General features: G+C 38.0%; 1 protein-coding gene across 1 annotated transcript; it reads right to left on the bottom strand.

The window, feature by feature from the left end:
- Positions 1–532: 532 nt before the first annotated feature.
- CLDN1 (claudin 1) lies at positions 533–16482 on the bottom strand. Its single transcript, XM_079155941.1, has 4 exons — positions 15813–16482; positions 7394–7558; positions 4769–4853; positions 533–3087 (listed from the first exon to the last, which is right to left on the bottom strand). Exons 1-4 carry the CDS (start codon positions 16033–16035, stop codon positions 2925–2927), a joined length of 636 nt encoding a protein of 211 aa, XP_079012067.1. The 5' UTR covers positions 16036–16482; the 3' UTR covers positions 533–2924.
- Between the last annotated feature and the right edge of the window lie 9765 nt (positions 16483–26247).

Below are 26247 nucleotides of genomic sequence, written 5' to 3'. Positions count from 1 at the left end.
GTGTCTGTTAAAGGGGAACTGAAATCAAACTGGTCCCCAATGATCTTGGTCCCTCACCAATCATGCTGAGTCCACAGTAAAACTGCCATCCTTTGCTCACATTCTGTGGTCTCAGTAATATGAAAATTACCCAAAGATCACACTGAAGATATGTTCATTTATTGATATATTAAGGTAGTGAGCAATGAGTTTTATCATTTGCTTTCCTAACAGGTAGTTTTGATAAGAATCATTACAAAAATAACAAGGATTTCTAGCTTGATTTTACTCTCACTTCATTCATTGATGTACTTCCCCTTTTCATGGATGAAAAATATAATCAAGTAATAATTTCCTGGAACCTCTTCTATTACCAGCCTGGTAATGATCCCAGTTTGAGAGAGATGGAGTATTCTAGTTGAATAGAGTCAGGAAAATATTTGGTAGATGGCCCAGAAGCATCAAAGATCTTCCCCAGGAGCACCTCCTCTGGCAAACATAGCAGTCTTGAAATAAGTTGTTAGAAAACAAGCCAAGGATCTCTTTTTAATTATAAAACACAATTTATTTAAAAAGAGTAATGCTTTATACAAATTCCCATTACAAACCCCCCAAATATCTATTGGTCTTTTCCAGGTGCAATAGCAGATTATAAAAATAACAAAACTGGATAGATTCTGGCATAAAAATTCTGTTGGATCTTTGGACTATAGATGTCTGTGGAGTTTAGCAACAGGCTTCCATATGCATTTATACTAATGTATCAAGCTCTATATATGAGGCAAGGGTCCTTTGAATTATAACATCTAGAAGCATAGATTGTCAGATTTGGGAGACATGCTAAAAGTTACTTGGTCCAAATCTTCATAAGACTCAAGATTACTTCTCCCTGAGGTTTACCATGAAGTACCATTCCCACTCTTCTGCAGTGCTTGTTAGCTGCCACCTGACAGCAAGAACGCTGAAGGTTATCACTTAACAAATAACCTCCACATCCCCTTACAGGTTACATGTCAGACTCCCATATTGGTGGCTTTGCCCACACTCAGGTTTCTGTTTCCTCCATTACATCTGCTTAGCCACAAAAGCATCAATCCATTCTGTCTGAAAAAATGAAGACTTTCTTAGGAACCTTTCTATTTAGTGACCTGAATTTCACTTTAGGGTCTCATCACTCAAGAGACTGGTTAAGGCAAAAAACCCATGTCAATATTTCTCTTCTTCTTCCTCCTTTTAAAAGTAGCCCCCAAAACTACGCACTTAAATTCCTTCATTCTTTCCCTAGGATTGCACATTTCACCTTACAAAACCATACTCGCATGTATTGCATCTCACTGGATTCCCACAACCTCCCTGTGACGTAGGTAGGTCAGGGATTACAAACCCCTTTTTACAGATGAAGCAATAAATCTGGGGCAGCCAAGTGCCTTGCCCAAACTCAAGGCAATAATTGATAGCACCGAGATTCAAATCCAGGTCTCTAGACCTCAGAGTCAACACCCTTTCCATTACATCATCTTGCTCATGTGAAGTAGCATTCCTACAGACTAGAAAGGTAGGAGAAGTCATTAAAATGGAACAGAGTGCTGACAAACATGCTCAACCCAGCTGAATGAAAGGAAATGGACTGGGGGAAAAAGGGAGCCACCGCACAAAGCAAAGGCTGTGTGTAGATTTTATTCAGCAACTTCAAAGCTGCCAATTGAGCAAAGAAAAACACTACTTAGGCATATTTCATGTTCAAAGAATGAGACTCATATCAACTAATTAATACTCCCATTACCTCTACCAGCTGGTTAAGCATAATTATCTCAATTTGACAGATGGGAAAAGAGGTAGAAAGATTAAGTGACTTGCTCACAGCTACAGAGAGAGTATTTGTCACCATATTATCACTCCAGCAAGTCTAGCACTTTGTTCAGATAAACATACCACTCCTCTCCACGAAGAGGCAAACTACATGATAATTACATATGAAAAAAACAATATAGCTTAGGAGGGAGGAATAAAAAGGTAATTTGGGGGATGTGGAACTGTGAATAAGTATCTTAAAAATTCAACCAATAAGACTGTGTTATGACACTCAGGTGAGCAGCACAGCCATTCCATGAAACAAATATTTTTGAAGCAAACAAGAGTGCTGTAGGTCAAAGTACTGGGTTCATGAGGGAAGGTCAACAGAGAAATATCATCTGGTTATGCAGAAGGATTTGCCCCAGAAGCTCTGAACTATAAGAGATTCTTAATGGCTTCAGGACTGACAATGTACACTACCAGATACATTATCAGGAAAAGAGCCCAACATAAAGAAAAGAGGGTGGCGGCGGTGGGTGGGTGATAAAGAGTAAGTGCTGTAATATTATGGAAAAATAAGATAAAGAAAGTATGTGAAAAGGACAAACATGCAGAAGTCACACTTGGTAAAGCAGTTTTAGTCTTGTGGCAAAGACAATAAAAGCTGATGGCAGGTGCTAAATGATATTTGACCTATTATATAGGTATGGAGAAAAAGAAAGAAATATGCTAATAAGCTTATTTAATTAAAATGAAAGTATATATTTTTGCTATTTTAGAGAAATTCTGAGTGTACTAACACCAACATAATGACAATAAGAGTTTTTTTATCATCCAATTTTTTTATAGAAAAACATGTATATAAATATACACATATCTGTACATATTTAAAGGGCACCCCTCCCCCACTTGAGCATGACTACTCGGTGGGAAGCAGTAAAATGACAGAAAGGGCTTCCCTCCTACATTGAGAAAAGAAGATAAAATAAGACTAAGCTACTTGTGGCAATGGATATTTATAAAAATATGGTTTCTTTTGTAAAACCACAGTTCAGATTACAATAGTCAAAAGTCTAAATCTTAATGTCAATGAGAGTATTTCAAAGTCTATTCTGTATTTGTGACAACAGGATTTTCTCCTTGTGCCTCTGTCAGACGTAGTCTTTCCCACTGGATGGTGTAGGTTTTGGATAAGGACGTGGTGTTGGGTAAGAGGTTGTTTTTCGGGGACAGGAGCAGCAAAGTAGGGCACCTCCCAGAAGGCAGAGCGAGGCAGCAGCCCAGCCGGTGAACAGAGCCTGTCCAAATTCATACCTAAAAAGAGGAGAGAATGCATGTGTTACTCAATGAATCACTGGCAATTCTTCTAAGGAAGGAAATGATATAATGCACATTCTTCTTCCTTGATTCCTTGGGGAGGTAAGGTTTGTGAACACATAGGCACAAGAATGTTTTGCAACTGTTGACAATTTACAATAGTATATCAGGATTATGACGTGGAATGCCAGCTTAATTACATGAATATTTCCAAGGATTTTTCCACGTAAAGGAGACTTGTGAAGTATATTTATATATTTCAGAGTGGGGATTGGACCACAGTTCCTAGACTAAAGCTTATTAATTGGGGCTATCATCAAATATCAATCATGTTATATTTTTTAAAAAACTGCTAGATTGTGGCAGAGACTACCAGAGTTTTTAATAGTTGATCCTACTATGTAAAATAAAATCTAAAATTTATTTTTTATAAAAAGACTTCTGAGTAGCTCATAACCCACTTTGGATTAAGCTGATCCAGGTGGATATATTAAGCCAGCCAGTTTCTTGGGGTCAGGTATCTGTGACAGATTATGAGCAATAAAGAGAAAAGAACTGGATCTAAAAGTTTTAAGGCCTGGGTTTGGATCCTGATACAAACTCTCAACTGCTAACAATTATGGGAGAGCAACTTCACCTCTCACCCATAGTTTCTTCTCTCAGAGCAGGATAATCCCACCTGCCTCCTTGGACCACTTTCAGGATCATGTGTGAGTATGTAAACAACAAGTGCATAGTGTCCAGCAATTTATAATCTGCTTTCACATGCACTACTGGTATTACTGCTCTGGTAAAATTTTGGCCTATTGACCTCCAGCAGTTTCTGTCCCTGCATCATAAATCTTATGGGACAGGCTCCAACATAATCATTGCAGTCTGTGTTCCGTACGTGGGTGATTATATAAAAAGAAGCACACCTTATCTCTGAGAACACTGAGATTTTTCATTTGTTCATCCTAGGACTTACAAACAATAATTACATCTTAACATCCTGACTTTGAATGTAGTTATTAAGCTTTAAAGATGTGAAGACAGTGAGACAATAAGTGCTGTCCCTGATCAAAGAGTGTTGTTATGTGAGGACCAAGAATTGGCTCTTTAACTTGTACAACTTGGAAAATAAGAAAGATGATCTTTATAAAGTCAATTTTGTAGTGGTAATAGAACATAAAGCTTCAAAGGTATAGCTCAATATACTAGAAAAATACATCATGGCTTTACATGTAAGAATTAACTGTTAAGAATAAAGTATTATTCATTAAGCACTATGGTCATGCTTTTTAAAATCCATCATTAACTGCATTAGTTACAAGTAATCACAGTTAGTTGCTGTAAACATCAGAATATACTTCAAGAAGAAAATCTTAAATATATTAACACTTGTTAGTATTTGGAGAAAAAAAATAAAGATGCCATATGTAGTTGGGAAGTACACAGCACAGCCTAGAACTTTTCTACTTTGAAGTGCATTTTGTCATCAATATAGGCTGTTAAAGCAATTATCAAATTCGTTTTAACATGAGTCACAGGTCATTTGAATTGTTTGCAAGTTTAACATAAGATTTCATTCAATTTTTGAAAGCAAAGTTGAGGAACTATGGCACTAGCAGGACTTTGCTGAACATGAAAAGGGCATTTCTCTCAGAGAAGAAACCATTTTATGCTTGAATAGCATTACCTGGCATTGACGGGGGTCATGGGGTCATAGAATTCTTGAACAATTCTATTGCCATACCACGCTGTGGCAACTAAAATAGCCAGACCTACAGAAATGCAAAACAAAGGCTGTTAATCACTATGGAACAGTGAGCCTGTTAAATCTAAATGTGTTTTAGAAGAATTAAATCTCATCAATAGTGCTGACATTTTTATCTTAGTATTAGCAACAGATTTGATTTAGTTATGATTTATTCCAAGTGTTCTGTTAATATATACAAAAATATTAAGTTGGAATTAGGCATAGTTTAACTATTCATGACATCTTAATTATTGTTCATGGTCCCTGGCACAAATAATGCTTTTTAGAAATAATCCAGCAAATTCATATAGTTCAAGATCTCCTTCAAAGGTACTGTAGTACTATAGTTTATATGCTAAGCTACTTTTAATAAAACTGTTGTTCGTATTAGTTGTGCTTAAAAAAGTAAGGTGAAAATCCTTCTACATTCCACTTGATCAAAGTGAAAATTTACAGTTCTGCTGGGACAAAATCAAAACAAACAACTAAATAGCAAAAAGAGCAGGACCTATCTCAGAATGAACCAGAACAGCTGAATCCCTACTGCCCCACTGGCCAGAGTAACACTGAACATTGGAATAATTTGTTGAGGCTGTCATATCAGATTGCTTTAAATAATACAAGCTAAGCTTCACACAACATTTTTTATCCATTAATACCAGAGAAATCACTTCATCAAAAACACCTATCCCATCAATATAAATATAAAATGTTTATAATGAAATAGAAAATGCCTCAGATTTTCTTATCCAGAAGTCATAAATGGTATATAAAATTTCAGTTAGATAGGAGAAACAAATTCAAGAGATTTATTGTATAAAATACTAACTACAGTTAATGTATTCTTGAAAAAGTACTAAGAAAGTATATATAGATTGTTCTTAACACTAAAATGGTAACTATGTGAGGCAAGACATTAATTAGCTTAGTTTATTTATTCTTCAATATATATGATAAATAGCTGCAAATTTACCTGTCAAGAAATACATTTGGGGCCTGGGGTTGTAGTTCCGTGGTAAAGCACTTGCCTAGCATGTGTGAGGCACTGGGTTGATTCTCAGCACCATGTATAAATAAATATTTATTAAAAAAAGAAGTAAATTTAAAAAGAAACTAATATACTTTGTAACAATTCTGATCATTCAATATAGAGAGATGAATTTCTATACTACTTCTCCTCTCCTCAAAAAATTGGTCCAATCTAATTGTCTCTAATGCATGACAGAAAACACTTTGGTTTTTGGCTGTTCAAATAGACCATGTGCACACACTTGTGAGCTGCACGCCTGAGGAAGTTCCCAAGACTGAAGTGAGAGTGAAGCAATTATTTATGGGAGTTACAAGAAGGCAAGCGAAGAAAGAGTGCTACATACTGAGTTTATTCAAGGCTCAAGATGAAATGGTTAGGAATAAAACACCATTCATGTCTTTTCAGACAGGAGCTAATGCATGCTTGAGTAAATTGAAATTTTATCACTCATTACTTGAATCACATCTTCAGCAAAGTCACACTTTCCCTCTATTCCTGGCTAAATTCACATGTTGTGCTGGATCAAAGCCCCTCTAGGTCTTTGGTCAATAAAAATATTAAGAAAGTTTAACTCTAGTTTTTCTAGTAATAGATTTATATCTTATTCAAAATAATGGGTTTATATATGTATATAATACATATTTAGCATACATATTTAATAAATATTTATATTTATATTCACACATAATAACTAGCATATATAGGATGCTATGTTATATTCTATACATGTACATACAGATTTATCTACATATGGAGATATATGTATAGCATACATCCATAGATGTATTAAAGGCATATTAAAATAAGCCTTATTGTAAAGATGTGAAATGGTGCTGTCCATTTTCTAGCTTTTATTTTCTCAAAAGACAAACAACCTAACCCTTGAATAGAACAGCAAAACGTCCTTATTTTTATGGTAAAAATAACATTATTTTATCAAGATTTTTTCCAAGGTGTTTCCATATTATTTTCTTTCCTATTTATCTAATCTAACTTCAGCAATCCACCTCCGTTCCAGCTGGTCTTTCTCTTTTCTGATCTATGGATATATCCTTCTTATTCTGGAATGAGTTCTTCCCATCTGGAATGTTGTCTTCATTTTTCTCCAATAATCCCAATCCTGTCTCCCTTTCATAGATCTGTATGGTTAGCAGGTGATTTATGCATCCTCTCACTACTCCCTAATCTTTCAACATAGTATCTGTAGAGACACAATAGACCTTTTCTAAATTACATAAAATTGCTCTTGAATTTTTGCTAGGTAGTAAACATCTCTTTTCACCTGGGGAGACTGGTTCTAACAAAAAAGTGAGCATCTGAAACCTTAATGAATAGACCTGACATGTGAGCATATGTGATATTTTTATTTGGCTTTCATTGAGAACATGACAATCAACTAATGATAGGTCAGTGTCTGCAGATTTTAAAGGATGAAAATAATTTCAGGTGCAATTCATTTGACATAACCTAAGGAAACCAAACACTAAATCTCAAACCATAATGGTAATGGGAATCATGGAGCCAGGCTCTCTTACCTGCAATAAGGAAGATCACACCCCCAATGACAGCCATCCGCATCTTCTGTACCTCATCATCTTCCAAGCACTTCATACACTTCATGCCAATGGTGGACACAAAGATTGCTATAAGTCCCAGCAGGATGCCAATCACCATCAATGCACGTGTGGCTTGCAAAGTGCCTGAAAGAAAATATTTTAAAACATGTAAAACCAATGCCTAGACCAACAAGAAAAGAGTGTTAGGAGACCAAATGTATTTTAGTCTTGTATGGAAGGGAGGAAACTGAAGTAGGAGTTAGACGGCCTCTGTTCTAGTGATGTTTCTGCTGGCAGCTAACTGTATTTCCTCAAAAACAAAACAAAACAAACAAACATTATAAAAACACCTAGGCTGGCTGCCAAACAGACTTTCCAGTCCTAACATTCTGTGTTTTAAAAATTAAATTCAAGATCAACTGGAAAAATGAGCAATGATCTAACTGAATACATTTAGCTTAACTAATATCTATTTAATCCTTACTAACAGAGTATCTTAATTCTGAAATAACAATCATACATATTATTCTTGATGTTCACTGTAATTTAAATGGCTTACAGCATGTCTTTGGTATTATCACCAGCTTTACACCACAATCACCAAGCTTCAGAAAAAACAGCGAATATGAAACACAAATGAATTTTCCAAAGTTATTGTGGCTGGATAAGCCGCGCTTGAGTCTCCAGTGACTAGAGGGAGAATAGCAAACCCATTTTCTCAAAACAAAATGAAATAATCTTTGAGAAGTTAACTTGGAACACAATAGTATATTCACATTCAAAGGTTTCACCAATTTTTTCCAACTATTTGAGCTGTCATGCTATAAAATAGCAGACACGATAATTCATTTTGGTATTTCTCAGGATCACACTAATTTTCTAATTCCCTGTATTGTTTTTGCTATACTAAATCATGATCAAATAGACAGGATCAGGTTTGAGAGATTATGCCAATATATCTCTTAAAGAGAAAAATCTTAAGACCATCATTGTGGCATAAAGGTGCAGACTTGAAATAAATAAGGAGGGGAAACTAAACAGATTAGATTTTATTTAGTTAGAATAAATGGCTCCTTCTGGTCTTCAAAAGTGGCTGAGATGATGGACAAGTTCTGAATTTCAAACCTAATTTATACCCAGTTTCAGTCTCAGAATTTCAGGATTGATAACTTGGGCTACCAATCAAAATTAAAGCTATACATTTCTGAAGCATCATTAAGTTTCCATTTTTTGATATTTCCATTCATGTCATCATTGATCTATGACAAATCATATTAATCTCTTTCTAAGAAGCATCAAAGGTATTTTTATAGTATCTGAGTGATATTTTGGAAACCAAAATAATTTCTTGCTTGATTTCATTAGAAAACGAAAACAGATAATCTCTGCCTCCCCTTAACATACCCACCTCCTCATGTGTATGAACATTTATACACACCCACCAACACACTTATCTAAATATTCTGGGTGGGAGAGAAACTGAGGAATCAAAACACGTTCCACAACTCACAGGTTCACAGGAGTGAAGCTGCTTACAAGGTCATTGCACAACTTTTTCCGCGGAATCACAAACCATACTGGGGTATGAAAAAGACAGTACCAAGGACTCCGTAGCTAAGGTGTGTACTTCTTTCTCATTCACCAGATGCCTTTGCAAAGAAAATCATTACTTAGAAAGAAAACTAGAAATAAAATAACTACATTCTCATCCATAACACAGATTTTAGATGTGGTCCTAAGATTCCACTTAAAAGGGAAGCATCACAGACAGAAGTCAAAAGCATCAAAAATGATCCATGTGCCTGCAGGATAGAGTAACCACTCAGGACAGCTTTCCTTGGACTGTCTTCATGTTAAAACTAACTGTCCAGCATCCTAAGGGGGCCCTGGGTCCTGGGAAAACTGGGAGAATAAGATGTGGAAAGTGAAAAGAGGTTCAGCAAGTCCACAGAAGGCATACATTATCAAGAGTTTTGTACAGAGTGAGGGTAGGGGTTTGGAGTCTATTCTAACTGTAATCAGAAGTCACTGCAGGATCTTAAAGCAAGGGTGACATGACTTTTTCTCTCAGTATTTACATCATATAATTAGAAAATATTCCTTTTATGATAGCCCTTCAAATATGTATAACCTTTTCCATCTTACAGTCACCTCTACTTTATTTTCTTATAAATACTCAGTTTTCCAACCCTATATTAATGGCTTTTATTGCTTTCTCTGATCTCTCTCCAAGTTTTCTACTGTGTTCAAGTTATAGGGCCCCAAATGTTACCTAGCTTATATAATAATCATACTTTTGTTTGTCAAGTAAAAACAGCAGCCACTCAAACAGCAGGTCTCAGCACTGAGAAAGCACAGGGCATCCTTAACAAGGAGTCTACTGGGCTTTGGGCCCCTGAGTCAGGCTTGTATAAAACCTCTGATTTCTCAAGCAAGACATACACATGTATAAACTACTCCAGGCTCCACCTGTATCTGCCTAGAATGATCTAATATTCACAATAGTAATCTAAATTTCTCCCCTTTATCTAGAAAACACATTTGGTTTTTGTCGTACTTATTATAAACCACTTCTTTTGCAAGGTTTCCAAGGAAGAGGAACAGATATTCTGCTCTACACTTACTAACCATCCTGCAGTGTTTCATTTCCTTATAGAATAATGTGTTATTTATCTAACACACACACACACACACACAAATGGAGAAAGTAGACAAAATGAAACTGGTGATTGCATAAACCGTGGAGATCAAGGGGCAAATGTGACTCAGTGGTAGAGTGCTTGCCTAGCATGTGTGAGGTACTAGGTTTGATTCTCAGCACCACATTTCAATAAATGAATAAAATAAAGGTCTATCAACAACCAAAGAAAATTTTTTTTTAAATGTGACAAAATAGTAGTATAGGATGTTTTGCAAAAAAAAATCTTCTATTTATATCCTGGCAGCCACTGACTTATGAAATTTTGGTTTTTGTATTTTATAATATTAGCTGGCATCAAGCACAAAACCTCATCTTATTTCACTGGGGACAGTTGAATGAATTCTTAACTTTAGTGATATGTAAGAAAAATGTAAAAATGATGCACACACATAAAGATTGAGAATCATGACAGCATAAAAACTCACTAGCTGGGCATGTGTAATGATGAAATTCAAGTCAAGTTAAGCAATATTTTGTGTTACAAGTTATGAGGACTGTATGTACAGATCAAATCTATATTGCACAGTTTTAAGCTGGAGCCAGAGGAATTCTTAAAACCAAGTTCCTGTGGAAGGCTGTTAGGTCAGAGAACTAAAATATGTAATTGTGAGCTCCTGGATGACTTGAGTTATATATCTATTCATATTTCCATCCAGAGTACTGAGCATCAAACCTGACAATCTATGCTTAAAGAAGAATTTAAATTACAGCAATATCTTTATCCTTTAAAATTGTAATAATATGATGTATAAAAATAGATGTTCTTGTGTTTATCTTAATCTTTAAAATAATAGAGAAACAATTCCTTCAAGAGCCTTGGATGATAAAAATCTTGATACATAAAGCCAGACATAGTTTTTAGGTCATTAAAAGCTAGAAGAAACTCATACAGAGAGGAAACATTTATACTTTTGATTAATTTAATCTATTTTTTAATAATTATATGTCCAATGAGCTCTCAAGATGAAATTCCTATTTTTTTTCCTTAATGGAATGACAAAGGGCAGGGCAGAGTTGAAAGAGATGTTTAATAGTTATAAAATCATAGTTTGAATCAGAGAGCTATAATATAGATTTGTGCTATTAGCTCAGAATTGGTCGGATTGGATCAAATCTAGCGTGTTCCTTTCCTGGACCTTTGAATTTGCAGATACCTCTACAATATTAAAACTAACTAAAGTTGTCTGTGGAGAATCTGGTTAGCAAACATTCAAAAAGTCATACTATTGTTTCTCTTCATTATTCAGCAGTAAACAGAGAAGGCAGTCTTTTAATTATACTTAGCCAGACTGATAATCTTGAGCTTAAAGACCTCCTAAGGAGTTCTCACCATTTTCAACCTGAAAGTATAATTTAAAAAATACTTACAAAGATCTCTACTTATAAGACAAGAAATGAGTTGGATGGTACTGATCTACTGCACTTAGATTAATCAACGTAAGTGTCGAAAGACAAGCACAGACAAGAATGTGGATTTTTTTTTCCTAAAGCTTTAAAGTTTTGCTACACAAGCAGCAGAGTTTCCTGTAAACACTTGACATTGTTCATGCTTCTTACTAACCATGTTACCATATTCTTACCCTATGGAGTGTATATCATAAAAAAAATTAATTTCTATTCTAACTATATCTTCACATAGTTCTTTGTACCCATAGTTGCTAATAAGAATGAGGTGAATAAAAGAAGGAACTGACCACTGTGTGACAAGAAAAGTGCTCTTGGCTCCCTTGCAATTAAATGAGCTCATCAAGACTGTCACAAATTATATTCCTATGTTTTTTCTTTTCACTTCTGAAGTCTTTCACTTTTACTAATGTTCAAAGTTTCACAAGAGAACTCATTGTTAGCATTTCCATTTTATTGGTGCATGAGCTGGTGTGAAATCAGAACATGAGCACAGTCAGTAACTCCAGGATAAGGGAGGACTTCATACATTTTAGGAGGTCCTGAGAGGTTTCACTACCTTTCTTTGGTTTGTGTCTTAAAGAAATTGCCTCACGATTAAATTTGGATTCCTCTATTACCTCCATGTCACTTACTCATCACTTAAGGAAATTTAAGATGTGCCACTAGCTTTTCCCTCTTCCATCACTGAAGTTAGTAACAGAACATTGGCACTAGAAGGAACCATAGGATCATTCCAGTTATATCCCTAAGAGTGCGATTAGGAATGTTGAATGGATGAAATAATCTTGAATTCATCTCTGTTCCACCTATTCTGCCTCATTTTACATGTGGGGAAAATAACTCAGCTAAGGGGGATCAAGTGGCTCACCCTCCATCATACAGCTACCTAGTGCAAAACCAGGCTAAGAATTGAGAACTTCTGATCTCAAGCCTGGGGTTTTTAATTTCAACTTTCATCATTCCAACTGTCAGAACTAACTCTTGAAACATCTGAACAACAATCACCCTTTGAATGCTCTCGATTTAGTAGGTATAAAGCAGTCTGGAGAAGCATAAGTGGGTGCCCTCCTCTCTGCCCATGCTTCAAAGACTGTTTAAGTCAGAGATTCTGTTTCTCTGACTGGGCCTGACATCATGGCGAGAGTGCTGGGAAAACCTCATGACAACCAATACTCATTAAGCACACCTACACACATGTGGATTCATGCAAAGCAAGTTTAACAGGCTAGAGTAGCTTATAAACAAATTACAGAATCTCAGGGTTAGATGAGACTTAAGAAGAGTCTAGCCTAACCTCCCATTTGTCTGGTGCTTGGATCTTCCCAACAGCATTCTTACAAAATGCTTACTTTTTCTCTGCTTGGATATCTCCCAACATGCAGCCTCCCTGGACAGCCCAATCTTTGGACAGTTCTAGCTATTAAAGTCAAGCAAGGAGAGGCAATTAACTAAGCATGCAAAATAGGCACTAGCTTCCCAAAATTTGAGAATTTCATTAAAACAAGGCAAAATGTACAGGTTAATTAAGAAAAGTCTGTGCAGTTATATCTGGTACTCTACTTTGTATATGGATATTTCACCTTTCAGCTGGAAGAGTCAACAATGTCGACGGACATCACATAGGGTACAATGGAAGTTGTCTTATCCCCTGTAAATCATAGTACACTGTGTGACAGATGTTTCTCCAGGAAGTATCTCCTCAGTTTCATTTTTATAAACTGCTTGGGAAGAGCTACCTAAAAGAAGTCTGGCTGTATCTCATTTCTTACATTATATAGAGTGCATTCTGTATACAGTGTAAGCACACTGTGTTCCTTAAGATACTTCCTGAAGGTCCTTTTTTTTCATTCTTTTTTTTAACAACTGATACCAGTTAAAGCAGGGAAACAAAAATTTAATGTTCAGTGCTAACACCTTGAGAAATTCTCCTACGTGAATGTGAAGATGCTAAATGGGCTCTACTGGCAAAGACAGCAAGGCACAATTTTAGGAAATCTACAGTCAAGCTTTCATCTAAAAGCATTTCATGAAATGTAACCTTTGATGAGGCACACTACTTAGGCACACAGAGAGTCCTTTTATCTCTATATGTCACAGAACTACACCAAAACCAGTCAGTGTGACACCACCCCAGATCTCCTCATCAGGTGGGCGTGAGCATCACGGCTCAGGTGGAGAAACAGAGACAGATTTCCTGGGCTCCATCCAAAGGCATCCAGTGAGTCACTGGCCAGTTAAGAGAAAGAACCTGTGAGTCAAGATTCCCTCTCCTGGGAATTGGTTTTGGGAGAAAGGTCTTACCTCCATCTTGGATAAACCATGGCTTTAACCAAAGCAGAAAGCAGAATCTGTTCTCACTAAAGAAACAAACTAGAAGTCTCTAAAATGTGCACATGTGAGAGGGAAGTATTTTGCTTCCATCACAGTTTTAAAAACTATAATAACTATGTTAGCAAGAAATGAATGAAAATGAAACATTTTAACACCGTGTTATGGTTAAAGATGATCTAATTGAGTATCTACAGCATAAATCAATCTTATCCAATTTTGTCACTTAAGTTATAGAGAAAACCTAGTTAAACATGTTAAAAATGAATCATTTTAATTAAAGGAATGAAACTGATATTGAGACATCTCTGGAATTGCCCTTATTACCTTCTTCATCAGCCAAAAATACCCCAAAATGCCTGACATCCTTTCCTTCAATGTATTTCTCTTTCCATGGGGAAATTCAATGTTTCACTCCTGATTGTTCACTTTAGAAGTATAAATATATCCCAGAAGGGCAATAAACTATACACAATTACTAAATTTATAAATTAATTTTGATATAAAAGAGACCTGATATGGGAATCTTGAAAAGTTGAAATGACGACACACAAAACCACCACACACATTGATCAAATTCTCCAGGTGTCAATCAGGTCTGAAGCAGGTTTAATAACTCTAAACCATATGACTTTTAACATTCCATATTACAAGTTGTTCCTCAATGGAGGTGGATGAAGCAAGTAAAGTGAACTTGAGCAGTCCCAAGGTGCTTGCCCTGGGCCCACCATGGGGATTGGTGGGCAGTCTTCTTTTTCGACAAAAACTGAGGAAGCTTTTCTTCAAGTTGATTAAAGGAAAAAACAGACACGTGGTTCACAACATCAAGTGTGACTGCTCAAGGAAGGTAATCCAGTCATGAATGTTTATTACCTAAGAGGGAATTTAGTGATTTTTTCTAACAAGGCACTCAAAAGCTTGGGAGAAAGATGGGAGAAGCCATTCTATCATCAGTCTCCCCAACATTTATATACCTATTTCTCTCTACATAATCCTTTCCAACTTGACAAATGAGAAGTGAATCTCCATCAACCAGAAAGTCCTTGAGAAGATGAAAACCTGGAGGAGACCCATCTCTCTTGCTTTCTTTCTGCCTTCTTCCCTAGCTGACTTCTGCTTTCATAAGCTGCCTGTCTTCCAGCATTCTCTTCCAGGTCTTCCCACTACCCTTTATAGTATGGAGAGCTCATTTAGAATTCTGCCTTTTTTCTCATTGACCTTTCCCCACTTGCTATCAACCTTCTCTTTCTAAAATAATACTATATACTCTGCCTCCTCTGGAGATGTGGGCTTGAAAACTAAAATTCAGGGCAAATATCAAGAGGCTTCTTTAAGGAGTCTTGAAAGGGGCTTCTGTGCACTTACTAGATCTTAAATATCAAAGAAACAAAGGATCCAGCCTCAAATGTGAATAGAAGATACTGAGATGGGAAATAAAAGGTACGAAAGTGACTTTTACTATGAAAAGTCATAGTAAAGTTTAAAAAAAAAAAAAAAAAACTTCTTTATTTGATATTTTGGAATCATGCATTTAATTTTGCACACTGATAAACCTACACAAGGCATGCCATTTTCTTGCCTGAACCCTACCAATCCTGAAGTTACACAGAATTAGAATGTCTAGAAGAGGCCTTAAGAGATCAAGTTCAAACTTGGCCTTTACTTTTCCAATCTCCACCCACCCTCATAGGAATTTAAGATGAAACCACACCTGCAGCGGGGGTTGAAATGGGGGCAGAAAAGTGTGGCAGGGAGTTGTTAGAGACAAACCTAGAGCTTAGGCCTGGGCCTCCTTTTTCCTAATCAGGGTTGTTTCACAACAGATCACATGATCAGAAGACCTGATCACCTGAAGACTGATGACCATGTAATCACAGAACATAATGGGGCCACTACTCCATGAGGGAGCCACTGGGAGGACCGGGCCTGTAGGTGATTGCTATGAGGTGGGGATACACTCACTGTTTAGATTCAGCAAGGAGTCGAAGACTTTGCACTGGATCTGCCCTGTGCTCTGCGACACGCAGGACATCCACAGCCCCTCGAAGATGGCCTGGGCAGTCACAATGTTGTCGCCAGCATAGGAGTAAATCTTCCACTGGGGTAGAGCAGTGCTAACGATGGTGCCGATCCAGCCCAGGAAGGCTAGAATGAAGCCTAGGAGCTGCAGCCCCGCGTTGGCCATGGCTTGCTCAGGAGCTCGCGCGGGCTCCGGGTGGCAGGTGCAGAAGGCGGAGAGTTTGCAGGTGCGCACCTAGGGCTCCCGAAGGTAGCCGGGCCGCTCCAAGCAAGTTATTGAAAGGAATCCCGCTTGCTGTGTTGCTGCTGGAGAGGCTCTATTTCCGGGTCAGGGTCCCAGTCCGAGTTAGCGCTGGACTCTAGTTGCAAGAAGTGGCCGCTGCTCCCAGGCTCAGGCACTGAGAGTCGCAACCTCTGGGCGCCGCGATTTAAAGCAGCTCCGCCCCCTGCTGCAGCCACGCTGCGCCCCCTGGCGGTTTCGGGGCGGCTCACAAGGAGCGCGACCCGGAGCGCTGGAGTCGGCTCAGGCCACCGCGCCCCGGACGGGACTGTCCCGCCAGCGATGTTGGGACAACCGGAGAATGACCAGGAGTGTGTCCGTGCCTGCTCCCTCTCATTTTTCTTCCCACTGGTCAGGTCTCTTATTCATTCACTCCGTAGTTACCCCCAAATTACTATGGATGTGTAAACTCACACACACACAAACACACACCCAAGAAAAGGAAAATGGACCCCGGTAAAAGCTTCAGTTTCACTTTTAACGCCCCCAATATCTTATTAAAAACATTCCCAACTCCGCCCTCCCTTCCTCCTTCCACAGGTTCCCTCTCCTTCGTTCAGCTTCCTCCCCTTCTTCTTTTCTCCCTCTTCTTTTCCTCTCTTCAAGGTCCTGTCATCATCTGTCTCCACAAGGGGCCTCAGAGATCCTTAGACTTTAGAGGTTAGGAAACTGAGACCCAGAGAGCAAACGCGACTTTCATAAAATTTCACAGCTCGTTAGTAGCGTATCTAGTACGTGGGTCCTAACGCATTGTGTTTGCCCTTATATCTTAAGCTGAAAGAAGCACGTGCCCTTTCATATATTATCCTCCTTTTGAAAATGCAGCCTAGTAGTACCCAACCCCAAGGCGCCCCCTTCATATGCAACAGTCGCTTCCTGAGTTTGTTTTAGAGCAGCACCTCAAATTATCAGAATGGGCTAGTGCCTGTTCCTACTCAAGGATGTTCCAGTGGATGGTTTATCAAGTGGTGTTCGTCAGAGGTGAGGACATCAAAACAGCCCCCAGTGGGTAGAGGACCCTATTGGGATTTAGGAAGTCTGCGGTCCCATCCTGGCTTTTGCAGTGAGAGCTCTGCCATTCCCAGGCTTTGATCTCCTTGAAACTTTAGTTCTAGCTATGGGTCTCTAGAGCTCTCAGAAGTGGTGTTGTGGTTGAGAATAATTAAAATGTTTTTGCAACTCTGTGTGTGTGTGTGTGTGGTGTAAGTGTGGTGGGAGGGGAAACTTCTATGGCTTTGGTAAAAACAGAAGAAACCTGGAGGTAGAAAAAACCACGAAGGAGCAAGCAAGTGCTGCACATACACACTAAAGGAACTGTGGATTGGACAAGGAAGTAATGGTAAAGCATGTTCACACTGAGGGTGAAAGGAGTGGCAAAGCCCTGTGCCCCACAGGCTGCTTCCAGGTGACTTGTGTGAAGGTGTAAGGATACAGGACTTGCCGGCCCGGGATTTGGGGTGAGCTGCGAGAAAGAGGGTGACAAGGAGCTGGAGAAGAGATCCAATTAAACAATATTTAAACAAGTGAGTGCTGTCCTTCCACCAGCCTCCCCATACCTGGGAAAGGCTCCAAGTAGTATCTGTAGGGCAAGACTCTGTCCACATGTTGTCCCCTGTCTCTAGGTCTGCAAGCAGTGTTGTTCTCTAGGTTCATATGAATATTCTGCAGGGGCCTGTCAGTGCTGCGGACGAGGAGATATCAATCATGCTTTATTTATTTATTTATTCCCCGGATCAGAGGAACTGTAGGACTAATCCAGAGCCCTGTGAATCATATCAGCTTATCCATTGTTCCTCCAGTCTTTTCAGAATTAAAACCATTTTTAAAAGACAAAATTTGAATCCAATGAATGTATTTGTTTACAAGCCCTTTTAATCTGCATTGGAATCTGTTTCCATTAACCTAAAGTTGGCAGGGAATTGGAGGGATAGCTTTTGTGGTCAGCAGGGCCTGTGTTTTTGTGTTTTTACTCCAGGTCTGTGTGAGGCTGATTACCTCACTGCCCACAACCCTGTTTGTGAGGCTGTGGTGAATGCTGTTTGCTCCTCTGTGACCCATGCCTGTCTCTGGCATCCTAATCCTGTCTACTTTTCTGTCCTTAGCCTCAGAGCAGAGAACAGGTGAGATAATAGCTCAGTGCAACTCCATTAACTCATGAGGAAAAACAATTTATAGACACTAGTCTTTCATGTAAGCCATAAAGGCAGTGCTGTGATCCAGAAGATTCTAGAGACTGGCAATGGTGTGGCAAATGTCCTCGTGTATGAAGACAATCTGTTATGTACACTCAGACTTTCTCTCTCAGCCTTGTTTTTCCTATCAATAAAAGTTAAGGATTGAAATCTAAAGGTCATCCAAGTTTAAAGTCTTATGACTCTATGAAATAGTAACTGATACTTCTTTGTAATATATTCTCTTCAAGTGTTGAGCTCAGGGTTTTATATGCTATCTCTACGTGAAGGTGACAGAGAAAAAAGTCAAGCTTCTTACCCAGGGTCATATTTGGTATAGGCATTGCTGGCATTCTAAACTATGGTTTGACTCTGGAAGCCACGTCTTCAACCACTATGCTAGAGTTTCTCCATGTGAACCAAGTCCACTGAGAACAATTGTCATTTTGGATGAGCTTAGACATCCTCGTCATGTGCTTCTGGCTCCAGGCAATGGTGAGATATAACACTGTGACCGTCCTTTCTGTAAGTCTCTTGCAGCCCACAGACATTCTCTATCTTGAGGCTCTGGAGTCATGTGGTGAAGGCTCCACTGCTGCAGGGAGGGAGGTAGACAGGACAACAGCAACGCCACTAGGGGTCAACTCCATGCACGTGAATGATGCTCCTGTTTAGCCCTGATCCACGGAAATAGTCCTCAATAGAAGAGATAAATGAAGAGATGGAAGTAAAGGTGAGACGAAGATAGAAGAGCATGTAGAAAAAGAAACAAGGTCCCAAGAGGCAGCACAACAGAGTACTGATACAACTAATGATGAGAGAAAGACAACCTCTGTAAGTTCTCACTTAGAGGTAGTAGATGTTCACTTGAACTTTCCCAGACTTCTTTCGGGTGGTAAAGCCAGAATGGATGCACATAATACTAAAGTAAATAATCAATATGCTGTGTAATTATTCAGGGCTTGAGAGAGCAATCACAGTTCAAACTTAAAAAATTAATGTGAATTTTAGAATATGCAGGTTACTTATACTGGTATATGCCTAATGTAACGTCTTAAAACAGTCTTTTGAAACTCCTTGGAGCTTGTGAGAGGTTAGTGAGGAGCTGTGGTTAGAAACAACAATGGTTTTTTTTTTTTTTTTCAATCCTAATTATATGTATTCACAGAGAAACTTCAAAAATTCATACAATGTCCTTGTTGTCCTTAGATTTTCTCTTCTTTCAAATGAGTCAAACCCCATGGTTGTTGTGAGCATTAAGCACGTTAATACTTGTAAGGTATTTAGAACAGTAGTTGGCATGACAGGCACAGATGAAATGGGATTTATTATCATATTGAGCAGATCGGATTTATTAAAATGCTGATCCTATCATTTACAAATGAACCTTACATTTGTTCAGGAAAAAACTTTTCTTGCTTTGATTTTATGATCATCTCATTTAATATCATGGTGACAAGACATGCAGTTCTCTATCTGAAAGACACAAATTTGTGTCTAGAAACGGAAAATGCAGCAATGAGAGGGATGTGGGCATTAGCTTAGATTTCCAGGTCCCTGCTCCAGGAACCTGTGAGGTTCCCTATCTGAGTGCTAAATAGCTCCCATGACTGGGACTAAAGCCTGAGGCACCCTTCCTGAAAAGGGGGACAGGAACTGAGGGAGAATCGGATGCCTATGATGCCAAATGACTCCTAGAGACCAAGGAGGATGTTTAGAGGGTAAGGGGAAAGTAAAGTAAAGCTTTCGTTTGAGATTTTTATGATCAAATATCTGCATTATTATTATTATGTAGATATAAAACTCCCCCTTAGGTCTCCCTTCAACTTTGTCCAATAGCTCTATTCAGAAAAATGTGGAAAATGTGAAATTTCAGCTGTAAAATATACTATTTCAATCATAGATATCTGCTTTGAAGGTGAGGCACTATTCTTTCTATTCCTTTCCTTTGTTTGGGGAAGTGTTTCATTTTAATCATTAGGGAGTCTAGGTGTACAACTAATTTGATCGTGGAGTTGATATCAAATCAGTAATAGAATTTTAATTCTACTCTCCTTAATGTAACACCCTCTGTATTAGTCAGGGTTTTCCAGATGAAAAATGATGTACCCCATTTGTGTACAATGAATCAAAATGCAGTTTGTAAAAATAAAAAAAAAATTTTTTTAAATGGCAATTGGATTGTGTGTGTGTGTGTGTGTGTGTGTGTGTGTGTGTGTGTATGTATGTAGAGACAGAGAGAGGGGGACAGAGAGGGTCTTTAGGGAACTGGTTCATGCAGTTCTGGGAATGGCTAAGTTTGCAATTTGCAGAGTGTCCCAGGAGCCTGGACACTGGGGTGAGAGTTGGCCCTGCAGTCCTGAGTCTGAAATCTTAGAGTCTTAAGAAGAATTCCTTCTCTCGTGAGACTCCTCAGTCTTTCCCTAATTGGATGAGGCCCACCATGTTATGGGGGGTGATCTGATTCACTCAAATTCTACTGACTTAAATGTTAATAACATCTAAAAACTACCTTGAACAGTGACATCTAGGCTAGTGTTGACCAAAAAGGAGGCCAAGTGGACACAGAAAATTAACCACCGCATGCTCAACTAATCATTTACATATAAAAGTTTACTCATATGAATTTACTTAGTACTCAAAAAAGTCAGTGAGTTAGTTAACAATCATCAGAGATGAGGAAACTGAGATCTGTAGAAGTAAAGTACTTGACCCCAAGTTACATACAGCCAGCAGAGAGCAGAGTTGTCATCCAAACTCAGCTGATCTGGCTTCTAAGCCAGTTGATGTAGTTCACTAAACTACACTTGAAGCCAGTTCTTCACTTCTGCCTCCTCTGTGATTGTATAGCCACAAACCCAGTCCTCATCCACTCCCCAAATCAGAGTCAAACCAGAATGAATAGCAGGTGATCAGTAAGTGCTGGGTAACTAAATGAGTGAGTGAGGAGATGGATGAACTGATGGTGGAAGAATCACTAATCTCTATGATGATGAATCTAAGGCACTGGGAACACAAAAGTGAGGGGAAGAAGTTTTGCCTCTCAATGACATCCTGATTTTTGTAGGGGGAAAAAAAAAAACCCATGGAAACAAAAAGATGTAGTAAATGCAGAAAAGATTAAGACAGAATCTAGTCTATGACATCACCATCTTCCTGCATTAGGTGTGATGTCACACAAGTTAGTGTCCTCTGTGCTGCTTTTCCCCACCTGTCAAGTAAAAACAAATATATGTAACTTACAGTGCTTTTGAAAAGTGAATAAGATTGATTGAGATGATTTCGAACACTGTGCCCTGTACCTGGAACACAGAAAGTGCTGGATAAAATGATACCCGTGCTGTGAGAACCTGGGGAAGTGTTTCATTGCCACTGAATGGAGACAGGAAGGCAGGCTCTCATTTGATCATGCTCAATGAAATATTTGAATTGAAATTACAGCTATGTAAGGGAGAGAACATTCCAGATAAAGGAATAAATTTATGTCTAAATGTCAAGTAGAGTTACAAACTGGTAAACTGCACCTCAAATTTGACCTGAAAATATGTATTGTTCAAAGATATACCTGATAATCTGGTTGTCTAGAATAATTGAAAGAGATTATGATACTGTGCAGTTCCAGGTGTACTCTCTGTTTCCTGTTTCTCCAGAGTGTCTGCCATTCATTCATTTATGCCATTTCCCTGGGCCCTACAGACATCTGGTGCCAATGTCTGCATAGGCAGTACCTGGCATAAGCAGTGATTTTATCATGCAGTAGGCAAAAAAGGATGATTATGAGATTTCAAGCAGGAACTTCAGTAGATTTTTTAAAAAAGATTTTTCCAGGTGGCAGAAGGCAGAGACAAAGTTTAGTTTGATGAAGAAATTGCAGCAAAGTGTAGGAATGAGTAGTCAACAAGTTTTGAAGGACACAGGCCCAGGGACATTGGAGATAGAAAGGCGTACCAGCCAGAGATGGGTAGATAAGAACTGTGTGTGCCTTTATGAGAATTCATGAGAATTCAAGTATTTATTTTAAACTGACTGATAGTTTTAAAAAATGCTGGGTGATGTTGACTAACACAGGACAGAGACCTTATACATGTCCCTAAGGGAGAGTAAGGAATGAGAAAGAGGACCATGGTTCCCTCTCACAGATTTAACATCTGTGAGGTGGAAGAGAAACTGGATCATTTAGCCTGATATAGTATGTCTTAAAAAAAAATTCTAAGGGATTTTTCAAGGGGTTTACATTATGTATGATTTTAACCCACAAGCTATAACTCTGCTATATTGTATTTGGAGGAAAAATAAAATTTAGGGAGGAATAGTCAGGAAGAATAAGGGAATGGAAGACATTGAGAGGTTTTTAATAGACACAGTACCTGATAGATTTGCATTTTAAAACTACTCTAAGGAGTGAAAAATGACTTAGGGAGGGATCAACACATTTCAGAAGGAGGGCTTGCTGTAATCTGGAGTACAGAGACCAGGACTGAAGAGTCCAAACTGAGACAAAAGTGAGAAAAAAATTTGAAATGGTATGATGGGATTAGATTACTAGTATTCTGGTAAATTGGAAACCAGTTAGCCATCTAATTAAGGGACTAATTGAAATGTTATAGGATAGAGATCTCAACCTTCCCCACCTCACTGAGTCATATATATGGTCAAATGCAAGAATTATGCGCAATTCCATATGCACTAGTTACAAATATTTCCCAATTTGGGTATATAAAACAGCACTGATCGATTTTAACTGCATGCCCACTCCTCTAAGAGCTCTGCCTTGAGACTTTCAGATGCAGAAACTAATTAGTTATTACACTATTAAATTAATGATGCTATTTTATAATAATAGCAACAAGTTAATTGGGATCTATCCTCTACCTGATGCTCCTTGGCCATGTGTCATGATTGGGATGCTGAAGTCAATGTGGTGAAAATGTCTAGGGAAGTGTAGTTCCCGAGTTCTCGAATTCCAGTCCGGGCTTTGCAGGTGCCAGCTGTGCAATATTAGGCAAGTTATTTATTATGCTTTGGGTGTCTCATTTTCTTCATGTGCCAAAAAAGAAAACAAATAGAATAGTGTCACTGGCATCATCTGGTGATGGCAAGGAGTGGGTTATTACATGTAACACATTTAGAAAAGGTTAATGGCTCAATAAATCGTAGCTCTTATAATACTTGGTGTGGGGGAAGATGTGAGGATCTTATGGTGAGAATGGAAAGTGGAGTGAAGGTGAGAGATTTTGCAATAGGAGAAGTTCTGTTATGATGCCGTGAAATAATAAGAATAATATAAATCTTATAATTACTAGTAAAATAACCAGAAGTATCTAAAAATAATTTTCTAATGACCCAGTGTGTATGTATGATTTTTACTTCCAAAGAAAAAAACTAAACTATCAAAGTGCAGTTTGCCTCTGTTTCAACCCTCTCCCCATGAAAAAACCTTAGCAAAAACAATTTATCCTATGAAATTTGCACAAGTTAGAGGTTAAACCAGAAGCAATAAATAATGGTGAAAATAGAGCACAAAGGACACAACATTGCAGAATTCCTATAGTTAGGAATGAATTTGAACCTGATTTGCTGTTGCTCTGATTTGTGATGCCACATGTTTGGCGTCAGAGCCTACAGGTTAGTTCAGCTGGCTGGTTGAAATGCCTGTGTTCCTGCTGCAGAGGCTAAACAGGCTGGAATTCGGTTGCCAACAGCTGGTATCTTCTCCCTCATAACCGTCTTTCCCTACCATCTTTTGTTAATAGTGGCTATCACCACATTCCCATGAGCTGCACTAAATATTTACTGAACACATAGTTTACCAAACATAGTTCTAGTACTTACTGCAGGTAAAGACTTGTTCCTGATTTGGTATAATTTTGTTTTGTGAAAACTGTCTTCAAACTCTTGGCAGGTTATAGGGAGAAAAGCTTAATTACAATCCAGACTACTTGATAAACAATAGTCACATGTGGCAATGTTCCTATTAACTAATTAAAATTAGCATAAAGGATTTAGTCCTGGCCACATTCCAAGGGTTCTGACCAGCTACAGGGAAGTACAGACATAGAACACAACATCACATCACACATTTGTGTCGTTCAGCGTGGCACCAGAACTGTATGGTCATAGTTCTAAATTGGATTCAACATCCATTTGCATCATTTGAAATTTTCTGTTTATATACATTAAAAATGAGCATATTAATTTCCTATGGCTACACTAACAAAATACCACAAATTTAGCAACTTCAAACAACAAATTTATTATCATGTAATATTTTGTTCTATATCTCAGAATACCCCAGATGGGTGTCACTGGGTTAAAATTAAGTGTCACTAGGGTCACATACTTTTCTGGAGGCTTTGTCCCTTGTCCTTGCAGATTCTAGAGGCTGGCTGCATTCTTTGACTCATGGCTAACTGTTTTCCTCCATTTGCAAAGCCAGCAACATAGAGCCAAATGCTTTTCTTAAAGCCACCTCTCTAGTTCTTTCTCTCTATTTTTAAAGGTTCACATTTATATATATATATATATATATATATATAAAGTTGTAGATGGATACAATACCTTTATTTATTTATTTTTGTGGTTCTGAGGATCAAACCCAGTGCCTCACACAGATGAGGCAAGCATTACCCCACTGAGCTACAACCCCAGCCACTAGTTCTTTCTCTTTTGCCCCCTATTTCCCTTAAAAGAACTCCTGTGACAACAGTGATGAGCAATTTTAATTCCACCCACAATCTTAAGCCCCCCCTTTTCCATGTGACATAACCTATTCCCTGGCTTGAGTTCTTTGCACATGGACATCTGCAATGGGGCAAGTTTGTTGCTTTACCTACCATGATGAGTAAATATTTTACAAGGTGTGATTTTCCTTGGGGACAGAGGCTCTGTAAGTATATTACATATAATCCTTCATGTTTCTAATTTAATAAAATTCTGATTACATATAATGAAATAATTTAAATAATTAACTATAAGGTAAATAAGATATTAATGATTTGTTTAATATGTGCCAGGCAGTATAGGCTAAGATTCTAAGAGCTTGCATATATGAACTCATGAATGAATTAGTGAATACAGACATTGTGTAAAAGGAAGAAAACACAGGGAATAATGATCGCAAAAATAGAGGGTTTTTTTTGTGGCATGGAAACTTACTCAGTTGTGCAATTTCTCTGGACTTATGTTTGATAAAATTAATTCTAATGTCCCTTCCAAGTCTTAAAAATTTCCTTTATGAATTAAGGTAGCAGAAGAGATAGGATTGCAAAACAGCATGATATTGAGCAATTCAGAAGTGTTCTGTATTACTTCAAAATAAAACAAGACAGTATGTACTAGAAAACAGCAGAGAGATGAGTTAATCAGATATAGCAGAGCACATCTAAATTTTAGTTGCAAGATATACTGTGGATAAAGAATTGTGAAACTGAGTAAAAATAGTCAAAACAGAGCCCACTACCTCTGATGGTGCTCACTTGACTATCTCACTGATTGAGGCTGAAGCGGGCATACCAAAGAAACACTTGTAGGTCCAGGTAAGTTAGACTCATATTGATTAAGAATTCTAACACATTTAAACAACTTTTCATTTCCCTGCTTTTAGTCCAATGTTTAGAAGGAAAAAAAAAAAAATAGAACACCATTGCCATTAAAAAGAGCAACAGTTCTATCAAATGCTATCAGACTCTTAAGCAAATGAACCTTTGCACCTAACAAGGTTCATAAACAGCAGATTCTTTCTGTGCTATAGATGTTAGTCTTGGGTTATGTGGTATCTCATTGAAGGTCATCCCAAAGAGTGACATGAAGGCTTTTTTCCCCATAACATTAGGCAAATAGAAGCATTTCAAATGAAATAAGCTGGAGTTTAAGAACTTTGAGGAGTCACAACTTTCAGATCAAAGTGTTTTAAAGTAATTTATTTTCT

The sequence above is a fragment of the Sciurus vulgaris genome (genome assembly GCF_902686455.1).
Source record: "Sciurus vulgaris genome assembly, chromosome: 10".
Taxonomy (NCBI): domain Eukaryota; kingdom Metazoa; phylum Chordata; class Mammalia; order Rodentia; family Sciuridae; genus Sciurus; species Sciurus vulgaris.
Note: the sequence above shows the minus strand (reverse complement) of the source record. Positions and strands in the feature narration are given on the sequence as shown.

Bases quoted from the DNA above. Each gene is read 5' to 3' on its own strand.
- CLDN1 (XM_079155941.1), bottom strand. From the start codon at position 16,035: ATGGCCAACGCGGGGCTGCAGCTCCTAGGCTTCATTCTAGCCTTCCTG. The intron at 4,854-7,393 runs GTAAGAGAGCCT...GCATTTCTGTAG, and splicing joins TGTGATCTTCCTTATTGCAG to GTCTGGCTATTTTAGTTGCC. The intron at 3,088-4,768 runs GTAATGCTATTC...TCCTCTTTTTAG, and splicing joins ATGACCCCCGTCAATGCCAG to GTATGAATTTGGACAGGCTC.